Genomic DNA, 13,351 nt, shown 5'->3' on the forward strand with positions numbered 1-13,351 from the left:
ATCTCACCCCTAATTAACTGCTCCTGGAGATTTTTTCAGCACCAAAATACACCAGCAACACTACAAATAGGCATCACATTCTGATTACAGAAATATTGTATGTTGTCATTCAAAAGTCTCGTATTTGTCATTACAAGCCTTTTCTGTGGTATTCAACATGCATAGAGATTTGTTTACTTATATATTTTTTTTCTAAACTGTTTGAAAGTTAACTAGGATAGTTAGCTCTCTGACTATTTTGGAATCTTCCTCTCTTGCTGAGAAGTGGGATAACTGGGACAGTGTTGTTCAAAGCACTCCTGGCAATAACACAAAAAAAGTAGATGTGAAAGACAACTTAAAAAAAAAGCTAGGAGACATGGAACAGCAGCACGGACAATTTGACATGCAGAGTCAACCTAAAACATTGTTAATTATATTGTCTTAGACCAACAGACTTGATAAAGATAATGCTTGAGGAGATAATGCTATTCTGCCAGGGTAGACTAAAATTGGCTTTCACCCCATCTTGACAGTTTAAACATATGGTCACATTCCTAACATGATTCTGACCCATATCCTTGCATAACCAGGGCAGTTTTCTTTTCTACTTGGAAAAAAATTTCATTCAGTGACCCACACAATAGACTACCACTGCTATAATTCAAATGCAAGTTCTCATTTACTAGGAGAAAATATTTCTAAGTTCTTGAAAAGAATATGTGAAAATTCTGCTAGACTTCTGTTTTTCCTGAAGTAAGTGCATCTCAGCTCCAGGACATAAATAGAACTGCTGTAAACTGTTTTATAGCAGCAAAATTTCCTTTGGTGGAAGGAAACAACGTGGGGGGGTTGGTGTTCCCCACAGGAGGAGATAATCTCACATTGTTCTTTTTTATGGAATGGTTACTTTAGATTTTTAAGACAAGTGATTTTGTAGATGATTTTTAGAGCCCATCGACGTAATTCCTTAATTCAATAAGAAGGCACAAGTTGTCATGCCACAATCTGATTCTCTAAAGCACATCTGATGGTGGAAAAAGGTTATTTCTACTACTATTACAGGCCATACAGGCACTGTCTTGTAAACAAGCTAAGAATTCTACTTACAGGACTATTTAGGAGATGGCTTTGCACAAAACAAAGAACAAATACTTAAAAACAACCACAGAAGGAAAATTAGTCATGTGAGTATGAAGGCTGAGGATGCAAATACTGTTAAAACGTAGACATACTACTCACCTGCAATTGTATGTGCATACAGTCTGCTGCCAAAAGTAAAAACATGTAATTCATAGAGCTTGGCAATTTTCTCCAGGAATTCCTTACAATGAGGACGCAAACGCGTGTGCAACATTGGCTCACCTCGACCTAACTGGAAATGAAATATTCCCTAGAAGAAAAAGCATGTTGAATGTTATCAAAACAGTAAAAAAAAATGTCAGCATTCCAGAAGTGCCCTCTTCCATGACTTCCACTACCTTTATTTGGTCTGACTAGACTAAAGCAAGTTTTGGCCACAAGATTATGTGGATGAGTAAAATTCGAAGCACATTTTTGCTCTGTGCCAGGCAGTCCAACAGTAAGGTTTTCAAATGCAGGAAGCTGTACTGTTGAAAAGGTTATGATACAGGTGTGGCTTTCAATCAAATCTTTACTAATGGCAAACTAATCCGAGAAATTTCTCAAGCTGCTTTTTTCAGAAAAGTTCAGGATCTCACTCCAGTCAGTATCTCTCAGTGAACTTCACACATATACGTACTGAGCTCAGAGAAAGACTTTGTTGGATGAAAAAAATATGATGTCTATGCAAATAAACCATCAGATGCAAACCAGGAAGGAAGCTTGTAGATAAAGATCCCAGTCAAAAATCTCAATATTTTAAAAAGTATTTTTCTTCAAACCATGCATTTACACAGGCAAAGGCATAGCCTTTCAGGTAAAAATGGAGGGTTTTTTAATCCTTAAGTTGAATATTCACGGTTCCCTTTCCTCTTCATTGCAATGTACGTTGTTTTTTGCTAGGAAGTGTAAACACGTGTTGAATCTACTGGACATGCAAGAATGTCAAGAGGAAAGAAAGAACAAATAAGCAAACACAGTTTGCATGATACTGACATTTGAATTTGCATCCTCTGGTTCAAAGGCACGGTAGACACATTTCAACATGCTTCTGGTTTTAAAGTTTCCAAATTGGAAATGTTACAAGCTAACAGTCCTTATCAGCTCAATGACAAGCATTTAATGAAGAAATTAAAAAGTAACACACAACCTCTCCCTCCCCACCCAAAAAATCCCCAAAGAGGATAAAAAAACTAGACATACTGAAGGAATGACAAGCATAGCAACACAGAGAATTGCTCAAAAAGGGACTTTGAACAGTAATTCACTATATCCACCTCAGACTTGGAGGGAAAATAGTTTCATTACCGAGTACTCAGTTTGTGAATTGCAGAGAAAGGAAAGCAGAGATTAAAATTAGCTACCTGAAATTTCTCTCTTAAAGTGATTAGACTGAAAAAGTGCAGGAAAGCTTGAATGGAAGAAAGAAAACTGTCAGTTTCAATGTAGAGAGAAAGGAACATATTTCAGAAGACTTGTTTCTCATTTTCTGTTATTCTTTAATTGCAATTTTATCTAATCACAGCATGTTCTCTTAAAAAACCATCATTTAAATGCTAGAAACATTCCTGTTGTTACACTGGTTTGAAAGTTACCACCAAATACCTTGTTGGACATTTGTTGGCAGTGCTGTTCTGTAGTATGGATCAATGTCTGGTCCAAATCTACCATGAGCACCAGTTTTCTATTTCGATGTAGTCGCTGTTGATCTTCCCTTCCTAGCTGCTCAGCTTGCTGTAACAAAAATATTCACTGCTAAGCTTAACTTAAAACAAATAGAATTAGGTTTGTTGCCTTTTGTCTATTGCAAACTTGGGAAGTAGTTCTGCTACAAACTAACTGCATAAGAAGCTATGCTTCAACATAACTGTAGCAATGACAGCTTTGCCAGCAGTTTTTCTACAGAAAAAAACCCCACTCTCAAAGTCTACTTTCAGATCTTTGTGACGCTTGTAACTCTTAAAATTGATAAGTTCAGCACAACTTTCAAATTTAATAAATAAGTAAACCATCAAATTAATTTAAGACCTAGTGTCTTGAGAGGAAATAACAGTAGCTCTGGGGTACACAAACAAAAAGTTCATCAGTAGGTCTGAGAACTTTAACTGCTACGTTCAGTAATTTTGCATCAATTAGGTACAATCTGGCTGACAACACCAGGGTGAGTATAAAACTGAAGCTGCTAATGACAGAATCATAACTGTCAACTTCAGATTAAAGAATATGTGCCTTCAGACATATTTAGTTAAGATTATGTAGTCCTATGTGGGCAGTATTATCAAATTTCTTATACTCCAGTAAAACTGAGAGAAGTTTATTCCTCTTGTCCACATTTACAAACTTTCAAACTACCACAAGTGTTCGCTTGACCCACTTCTGATAGCAAGTTGCAGTGTTACCCTCAAGACAGATAAACTTAAAAGCAAAGTTAAGTTGGAGCATTACAAAGCAGCAGGAGTCAAGTGTGAACTGCCCTTTCTAAGTCTCTATGATGGGGACAATTCCAGCTGCTTATATCTTCACAGTTGCTCTCACTGGTGTTCTTCTAAGAGTTACCAGGAAAAAAAAGCAAGCAGCAACATAAAGTAAAAAAAGTATCAAGCTGGTAAGGAAGACAAACAGAATGTTTATCTTCAAAATAAACATGCTTTTTCCCCCTTAAGAAACTGAGGGACAAACAAGCATATTTTGACAACTCAGATTAACAGAATATTTGAAAAATAATGAAACAATTTTAACATACAGGCAAGTTGCAAACAAACGAGCTTCACTATACCTAGTGGGAGCAATTACAACGTGAAGGGTAAAGTTAGATTTTAAAGATATTGCAAGTTTTGAATAAATTTCAGCTAGTGGAGTTTTCCACTAACTGCTCATTCAGAGATAAAAACATTCCACCAGTAAGTTTTCAGGCTGTCACAGATGTGCCATCTTTTCAGTACCCAGCTCAAAACAAAAAAAAAGAAAAGTATAAAACCTGAAAACAATCAATCTCCATGAAGTTAATACACAAAAACCATAGGCTACTGATGTTTAACCCCAAACTTTCTGTGTGAAGTATAAATTAAGTTTCTCAACTGTGGAGCTACTGTGAAAGGTGTGAATAAAGCAAGCATGATGGTACTTACCTCAGAGCTAACTTTCAGTTCTGGGACACTGTGAACCATTGACACGGTTGCTGTGGATAATGGCACATTCTGCTTTCCATTCCTGCTTCGTATCCTAATCACATAGGAAAAAGAAGCATCAAAAGAGAGCAACAGTTTAGTGAAAAGTTGAACATGCTAAAATCTGTAGTTTCAAACCAGTCCCCACCAAAAAACTATGACTTAAGAGAGCTATTTTGACTAACACACTTCCAAATTCTTGTTAATGCAAGTTCCTAGACAAAATGGATAGAAATCAAAGGAGTTCACTAGAAAAAACTCTGCAAAAAGTCACTATAATATGTTATACTTCCATATGGTTATTTCATGACAAAGGACACTACGATGAAACACACATCTGTGTATTGATTTGCACTAGAAAGCAAGCTATAAACTAAGTATAACCACCAAATCATTCAAATTTAAAACTATTCCTTTCCTTTTCTTGCAATCACTCTGCATGCAATTGTCTACTTTTTTCCAAGCCAGACTATGAAATAAATTTAAGCTAAGGAAAGGCAAAGTTACTCTTTACACACAGTAGAGTGACTTACAAGTGACTGTTGCTTCAAGAAAAGCATCCGAAAAAAAACCCATACGTGCTCTTCCCATTGGCACAAAGAGAAGAGGAGCTACACGTATGCATGTATTTATTTTCCGTGTATGTTATACACGTAGCCTTACTCAGGTATGTATCCACACGTACACAGATACATACTAATACACGCAGAACAGGCATCATCCTTGTGTGTATATGTGAGAGTGTGTGTGAGTACACACACAAATCCAAAATTCCTCGAAAATTGACCAAGTAATCCTACGGATCATCAGTATCACTAGCTTCCAGCTTACACAGATCACTTTATTTAAAACTTTGAGATCTAATTTATGATTCAGAAACATTAAAAATATTACTGTACAAATTTTGTTCTGTGTGACACATGCACATCTTTTAATTCTCCCAATTACCAGTCCTGCCAAGAACAAGATTTGGTATCATATCTACAATGAGAGTTAAACTTAACCCAGATTTCACTTCACAATAAACAAGCTGCTGAGGAACAACTGTTACTGCGCTGTGTTGAGGCAGACACAACCACAGACAGATATGCTTTTACTGTACCCTAGCGTTTGGCACCATCTATGCCCAAGAAGGAAAGATATTTCATTTGGTCCAAAGTTTACATTTTAGCATCTTACATCCTTTGCTTCAGAGTTCAGAACAACTCAGATATAATCCTGAGTGACATTTTAAACAAGCCTTCAAAAACAACCATTTTCAACCATTAGTTGAATCAGCATTAAGAATTGTTTAACAGGAAGGATGCAACTGGCTGTATGCTTTTCTTTAAGCAAGAAAAGCATCAATGTTTTTGAATTGCCTTCTGATGTAGGTTCAGCAGACGTAACACATTATTTCAGATGTTTAAGCCATTTTGTATAAAATGAAGACATGGACACAAAGACACAGTAAGGAGTATTAAGAGAGAAAAATTAATTCACTGGATACATTGAATTCATCTGGATTTTTAATGAAATGATAGCAGTATAGCAATATTTAGATGTGACTGTATTCAAACCTCAAATCAAGTATTCATTCAGGGCAGACAAAGCCCTGTTCATAATTATCCTTTGTTAGATTTGCCAAATTATACTTGTTTACAAAATATTAACATTCAACTTCTTATTAAAAGTTATATCCAACCATTGACTGAGTATGTATTGCATAACTTTCTCAACATTCAGTCCACTTGCACTAGTTTATGGGATAATGCTCATAACATAAATCTTAATAATGAGCATGAATTAAAATGAAACCAAAGTATTTCCTGCCAAACAAAATGAGCATGTGACATTCATTTATAAAATCCAGGCAACTATACAGCCCATTTTGGAAAACAGCTGTTGAATTAGTAATTTGATATGCATAAGAAACATTCTCTTTACCAACTGTATTAGCAATGAGACAGAGCAAAGGAGAAATACAATTATCGTTCAAATTTGCTTTCTTTTTTGGCTTAAGGCTTAAATTCCTTTAGTTCCGTGGCAGAATATTTCACAGAAAATTGAAAACAGTTCTAACAGCCTTAAATTGAAAGCACTGGAGACAAGCTAGCTCCCATTCAGACACAGTACAAATAAAGTAAGGTCATATTAACAGGACTGCTATTACCTCAGAGCTATTTATACCTGCACAGGTGTAAATAAATTCTCAAGTTTATCAAGTCAATGTTGACACACCACACAACTCTCAGCCTCAGCAATAAGTACATGGAAAGCAAAGTAGGATACAATGTGATGAGAATTTGTGTCTGTATGCATGCTCTTTACATCTTCTACCTAGGGTACTAAGTTACCCTACACTACCTCCACAGAAAAAGAGCATGCACAGGTATTAAGTCCTAAATTTGTAACGTGAAGTGTAACTCAAGTACCCTTATGGCATCTTATTCACTCATATTCCTAGTTATAAGTCCCTGTAATGGCTAAATTGAAATGCAGTTCCAAATAATGTATCTGTGACTACAGTGTCATACATATAAGGACAAAGAGGGCACACATTCAAAAATTTCAGAATGACAAAACAAGTGCCTTGTGTAAATTGCAAAAATAAATTAAGACACTTGGCAAAACTGGCCTAGATCTTGCCTTTTCATGTGTTGGTTTTATCCACAAGGAACACAGATTCCTGTCTAGAAGTAGCAATTTTTCAGTAAAGAAATATGATTACACTATCAATCATGTGATCAAAAATTAATATATTCAGACCACTCAAATTTAAGCAACAATTTAATGAGCCAATCTCAAAAGACACAATTTTTTAAAGGAAATGTGAAAGAGTACTCTATGCTGAAATTTAACTTTAGAGGAAAACTCCCTCTCAGATTTCCTTGTAGGAGTGCTACTTCTGTCAGAAAGTATGAATACTGTTCTCCCCTTCCACTACTACCTACCATTTCACAGTTAATATTACAGGTATGATTCACAATTACCAAGACCTGGAAGAAAGCATCAAAGGAGATGTTACAGCAGAATTCCAGTGCCTGAAGGCCCTACAAGAGACCTGGAGAGGGACTATTTACATGGGTCCTTGACAGGACGAGGGAGAATGGCTTTAAACTGAAAGAGAGTAGGTTTAGATTAGATATAAGGAAGAAAATGTTCTCTGTGAGGGTGGTGAGGCACTGGGACAGGCTGCCCAGAGAACCTGTGGATGCCCCAGCCCTGGAAGAGTTTAAGGCCAGGTGGGATGGGGCTCTGAGCAACCTGGGCTAGTGGAAGCTGTCCCTGTTCGTGGCAAGGGGGTTGGAAGTAGACGATCTTTAGGATCCCTTCCACCCAAACCCTTCTACGGTTTTATTAGATGAGAGAAAGAGCTTGGACCCCTAATCAGAAGCAAGGCAAAGTTGGAAAAAAGAGCTGACAATACTTACTGAGTTAAGTCCTGACCACATTCTGCACACAAGCCTTTCATAACAACAGGATGGCTGCACCCTTCCAGTCTCACCAAGACAGTCCTGAAAAAGACGTAGGTATTCCATTTATTGCAGGTAGATTACAGACACCTAAATTAGAAACTGCAGATTGAAAGAATTCTAAGAATAAATTCTGGTTATGATTTGAGTGTCAGTCCCTTAAGATATATGCTTTTACAGCAACATGAGGAAGAAGACAACCAACTAAGTATTCAAATTATTCATTGTCACAACTTTAAAAGTCACTGAAACATATATTAATGACAGTTTCTAACCTTGGTTTAGCAAAGAAGTTCAGTAAAAACAAGCACTGTTTGTCCAAAGATAGTTTATATTCAATTAGATACAACTCTCCATTAATACACTACTGAACTACACAGTAATGAAAACCAAATGTGGAAACTTCAAAATCATGGAAGGGTTCAGGTTCTCTTCTCTAAAATCAATGAGTCTAATGAACCTAACACTGCCAAGTCCACCACTAAACCATGTCCCTAAACACCACATCTGCATGTCTTTTATGCCTCCAGGGATGGTGACTCAACCACTTCCTGGTTCCAGTGCTTGACGACAATTTCTGTGAAGAAATTTTTCCTCATATCCTGTCTAAACCTCCCTTGGCACAACCTGAGGTAATCTCCTCTTGTCCTATCGCTTGTTACTTGGAAGAACTAAGCAACCCTCACCTGCCTACAACCTCTCTTCAGATAGCTGTAGAGAGCAATAAAGTTCCCTGAGCCTCCTTTTCTCCAGGCTAAACAACCCCAGCTCCCTCAGCTGCTCCTAATCAGACTTGTGCTCCATCCTTCTCCAGCTTTGTTGCCCTTCTCTGGACATGCTCCAGCACCTCAATGTCTTTCTTGTACTGAGGGGCCCAAAATTTAACCCAGGATTTGAGGTATGGCCTCACCAGTGCTGAGCACAGGGGCAGATGAGTTCTATACAGACTTCATCTTAGCTTATTATTTTCTTGCATCATGGCAGAAGCATATATTGCTTCAGTCTTCTCACAAAAATAGTTTTGTTTTTGATCCTTAAGCCTTGCATTTCCACATTTTAAAATAAAGACATAAAAAAGGATATTTTATTCTTTCTTCCAAACAATAGCTAAATCAAACCAGAAATTAGAGCTGGAAACCCAAGGTGAAACATTCATATTCCAAACTTTTTAGAAGACAAAGTATGCTTTTCAGCTGAGTAGTCCAATTAAAGTATTCCTTGTTTAGTTATCAAAATTCCAGGTCTTAAAAATATAATCATTTACTTTTTCTCAAACACTTGAACAGTCATTATAAGATACTTTTATTTTCTTCAATACAGTTGGAGGAACCGATCTTTCAGACTTATTTTTAAAAAATTCTAATAAGCAGACATAATTCAGCTACTACAAAATTTCACCAACTCTGATCATGAGCTGCAGCATCTCCCTAATATTTTTTAGAAAAATAAAAAGTCAAGTAAAAAAAAGCTAAAAACCATCCCCCAAAACCCACCAACATCATCCAGGCTCTTTCTATAAGCTGGCTGTAGTGGTTTTTCTGTAGCTTTAACCTGTACCGCAATAAGCAGAATGCACCAAAAAGAAAACTGTTTTGCATGCTTAAATGTCTCATTTGTATCTGACTACCAAGTGTTTGGCAATTCCAAACAGAAATCCACTTTTTAAATGATACCTCCAACTGCTTACTTGCAGTGTGTCACTTGTTCCTCAACAACCAAAAGACTGATGACTCTAGCAACAAAACTGCAGTTCATGCCCATGTTGAGGATTTTTTCCTCTTTGAGAGCAAAAACTAGATTCAGGTCCGGTTTATTTCATGAGAAGTCTTCACAAGCCATCAAACTACCAGTACTGCCATTTACAAAAGCGCAGATTTATGTCCTTCTCAGTGGCAGGCACTATCTGCTTGGAAATTACACCTCCTCTTCCTGTGTGAGTAGTTTAGATCTTTTTTAAACACGGTACAGAGTTCACAGAAAACAAATAATAATTACTCGGTCTTGATTTTTTAAAAGAACTGCACAAGTGAACATATTTTTGTGGCCTTTCACTGTTGACAATTCACTGTTTGATTACTTAGTTCTCCTTTCATCCCCCTACATTTGTATTACTTTATGTGACTCTTTTCCCTGCTCCCTTTGACAATACGTTTTTCTTGTTGTCTTTCACCTTGATTTACTGCTAAGCTCCTTTTTAGGCTACCAACTCACACTAATAACCATGTCAGAACTGCTCATCTTCACCCTGTGTTCAGTGTATGAATCTGAAATTACAGACACCTAAAAAGTCAAAAAAACCCCAACCCTAATGATATGAGCTACAGAAACATATGAGATTACAATGACTGAGTTTTTACCTCAAATTAATTGGTTTTCAAACCACAATATCTCTAGGCATTCTCTACTTTGCATCCAAGCTAACCTCACACTCCAGGTATGCAACAGGAGGAGCTGGCATACTCCTGGGCTGAGGTATGATTCAAATTAGGATATGCAAGAGCAGAGATTCTTAAAAGAAGGTTAGAGTTCTAAGTTATTAATTGATACTGTTCCTAAACAACACCTCTATACTTGGTCTCATACCGAACATCACCACTAAATATCAGGTTTGCCCCTGTACATCTAAGTATGACCACAGCTGCCACGTTTAAATGTGCTAGAGATAAAAGGTACACAATACCAAGCCCTCTGTCATACTGTTCTCTGTGCTGACATTTAACCCAAAGGCCAGAGGAAGAACTCCAGAGCACCAATGAACTTCTGAGCAACATATAATCAAGTGGTCAAGTTTCAAGTACAACTGTAAGGATCTTAGGCAAACTTCTGCCAGGAAGAAAACCCAATACTACTTAGTGCTGCAGAACACAAGCCTGAACTCCACAAAGACTTAAACATACTTAAATTTTAGTACATATGCTTTAATGACTAAACAGCAACAAACACAGAACTCAAGTAGAATGAGTTGTGAATTTCAGACCTCAAAGCTCTCCTTTTACTGGTGAAGTGAGGGATTTTCAAAATATAATGGTCAAGATCCAAGACAATTATCAGACAAGAGCAACCTGAATCAAAGGCATTTTTAAATGGCTGCATATACCAAACAGAGGTTCAGGTTTCTGCTTGATCTCTTCTCTGGGTCATAAGTGAAACCCACTTATAAGAATAGAGCCTTTCCCTACTCCATTTCTGCAGAGAGGAAACAGATTCCCCACCTGCTCTGCACTTCAAATCTGAAGAATTCCAATACACTCTACTGCTGGCAGCATTAAAAGCATCTTCCTCTTCTTCCCCAAACTCCTTCAGTACTGAAGGATACAAACTCCTTGGGTACTGAAGCAGGGCTCATCCCCTACTTCAACAAAAATGTTCCAAGGAAAACTGCCACAAATGATGCAAAATCTTTTTCCAGTTTTACAAACTGTCACAACAGTGCAGGTGAGTTGGGGGAAGCAACTGGGTAAGAACCAATTGGGTTATGGCAGTGGGGGTTATGTTTTGGGGGTGGCTGTGGAGGTGGTACATCACTCCAATACCCAGCCTGAGAGCCAAAGGACTGCAACAGGACCACAAACTGCCCACATGGTTTCTTTGTTCTCTTTTAAGTAAAAAAATACAATGGGATTTAAGTGAAACTTGAACTAGTAAATAAGGAAACTCACTATGGGATCTTATTCACATTCCTTCCAGATGTGCTTTCAAACAAACAGACACTAGGTGTGCCATTATAGCCAAATCTTACTTTGTTTGTCCGCAGTCTCATGAATAGGGACAGACATTTACTAAAAGCGTCAGAATGGAGATGATCATAAGCCTGTCACTGTTCTCCCAATACTTCCGTACTTATTCTGTTTCCAAACCAAGTCTTTTAACAATATCTGCTTTGAATTGGCACCATGGGACAGAAAAAAAGGGAAAGCTTTAGTGAAATCCAGTATGAGCATTTTGCTTTTATTAACAGAGGAAGTCAATGCCCTTGCTAATTTTAGGGCGTGGTCATTAGTGTTGACTCCAAATGAAGAACTGTGTATCAAGTGTAACCAGGCTCTGGTTCCTGGTAAGTTAATTACATTGGGAAAGCCAGCACGGAGTTCTGGTGTCTATGGTACTCCCCAGTTGTAGCAACCAGTTTATGTCATCACTGAAGTGAACAAAGTGCAAACAAAAAGCAATCCCCTAAAGGTTTTGTTAGGTTTTTTTTGGTTTGTTTTAGTGTTTTTTTCTTCTCAGCATGATCTAACACTTCCAGCAAGGAAGAACCACAGTAGTAAGTGCAGGACTTAAAGGGGAACAGGAGCAAGAACTTCTTGAGATAGCCTATCACAGAAGACAGCAACTCCATGCATCAGGAGGGGCTGGCCAGCTGCAGCACAGCTGCAGAGTACAGTGGCCATGAGACAGCTTTACTGGAGACACCTAGAAAGAGCTGTACCTTAAGGGAACCTAGGATAACACAGGAACAGAGAGGTTATCTCTGTTATTCATAATCAGTCTATCTTGACTGTACATTAGCCATGTCCTTTAGTACAGCTTGGCTTCACTACCAGAAGCAACTACTCCAATAACATGCTGCCAAAGAAAGGCAAACTTCCTCCCCACCCTGAGGTTTCCTCTGAAAGCCCACCCCCTTCTTTGGCACTTCAGTACCCTGGAAGACAGAAGAACTCACCAGGCATATCCAAGTTTTCTGCTGGGTTTAGAGTCAAAGCAGCAGATAAAAGCAGTCCAGCAAGGGTGACTGATAAATGCTGCAAATGTTTTAAAAACAGTGCTAAGACTGGGGAAAGACACAGGCAGTTTCAACAACTCACATTTTCTCCCCACAGTGACCAGGCTGCTTTGTTAGCATTTATTTTGCCTACATATTTGAGACTAGCTTGAACATCTCCAAGTCATGAAGACATAAGTTTTACGTAAAGTTTGTTTCAAGGAACCACAGAAAATGGTTCCTGGTATAGAAAATATAGTGCAAAAATACAGTGCAAAAGTTACAAGATGAAGCTACTGCTCTGCATTCACTTGTATCTCATGTGAGTCTGCCAGCAGCCAAGAGATTGCTGAGTTTCCTCAGATCAGTTTGGGATAAGGACCCACATCAAATACCACAAGAGACACATAGCCCAAGTTGTCACTGTGATCACTTAAAGCTGGTGTTCTCAATCTGATGCCATGTACCCTTGCAATTAGCATTAGAAGATGTAAAACTGTACTAATGCAGCAAAATGAGACAAAAGTCCCTGCCCTGGTTCTACAGCACGCTCATGGGTATCTCAGATCAACTGTCAAGGGGTAGAAATACCAAATGAACGTATCTTCAGATCAATGACTATTAATACCAACCCTTATTGAATGAACCAACTGATCTAGAACAAGTAAGAGTACACAATCTTTTAGCTGTCAGATGAAGTTAGATTCAACTTAAAGCCTGCTTCTACAGTTTAATGTACTCCAATTTCTGAAACGCTGACATTTTTGTTAGCTTACACTGGAACAATATGTTGCGGTGTGTGACTGCAGCATTTAGAACCACTACTAAGAGCCCTCGAGACCAATCTGCATGAAACCACAGCCTCTATAACACACAGGACTCCAGTTTTGTAGCAAGGATTTTTTCAAATAAATCACCTTGAT

The 13,351-nt window shown here is 37.9% G+C and overlaps 1 protein-coding gene across 3 annotated transcripts in view; it reads right to left on the bottom strand.

The window, feature by feature from the left end:
- CTDP1 (CTD phosphatase subunit 1) overlaps window positions 1-13,351 on the bottom strand; it is a 99,754-nt gene that overhangs the window by 79,411 nt on the left and 6,992 nt on the right. For 2 of the 3 annotated variants that reach the window (XM_018081672.2, XM_018081674.2), the window contains exons 2-5: window positions 7,682-7,765; window positions 4,230-4,323; window positions 2,707-2,835; window positions 1,222-1,372 (exon numbers count right to left, since the gene is read on the bottom strand). In XM_018081672.2, coding sequence (XP_017937161.1) covers window positions 1,222-1,372; window positions 2,707-2,835; window positions 4,230-4,323; window positions 7,682-7,722 — 415 coding nt within the window. In that variant the 5' untranslated portion in view covers window positions 7,723-7,765. The remainder of the gene's footprint in view (window positions 1-1,221; window positions 1,373-2,706; window positions 2,836-4,229; window positions 4,324-7,681; window positions 7,766-13,351) is intronic. The other variant, XM_018081673.2, reaches the window with a different exon arrangement.

Source organism: Manacus vitellinus, unplaced genomic scaffold (genome assembly GCF_001715985.3).
Source record: "Manacus vitellinus isolate BGI_N305 unplaced genomic scaffold, ASM171598v3 scaffold_55_pilon, whole genome shotgun sequence".
NCBI lineage: Eukaryota > Metazoa > Chordata > Aves > Passeriformes > Pipridae > Manacus > Manacus vitellinus.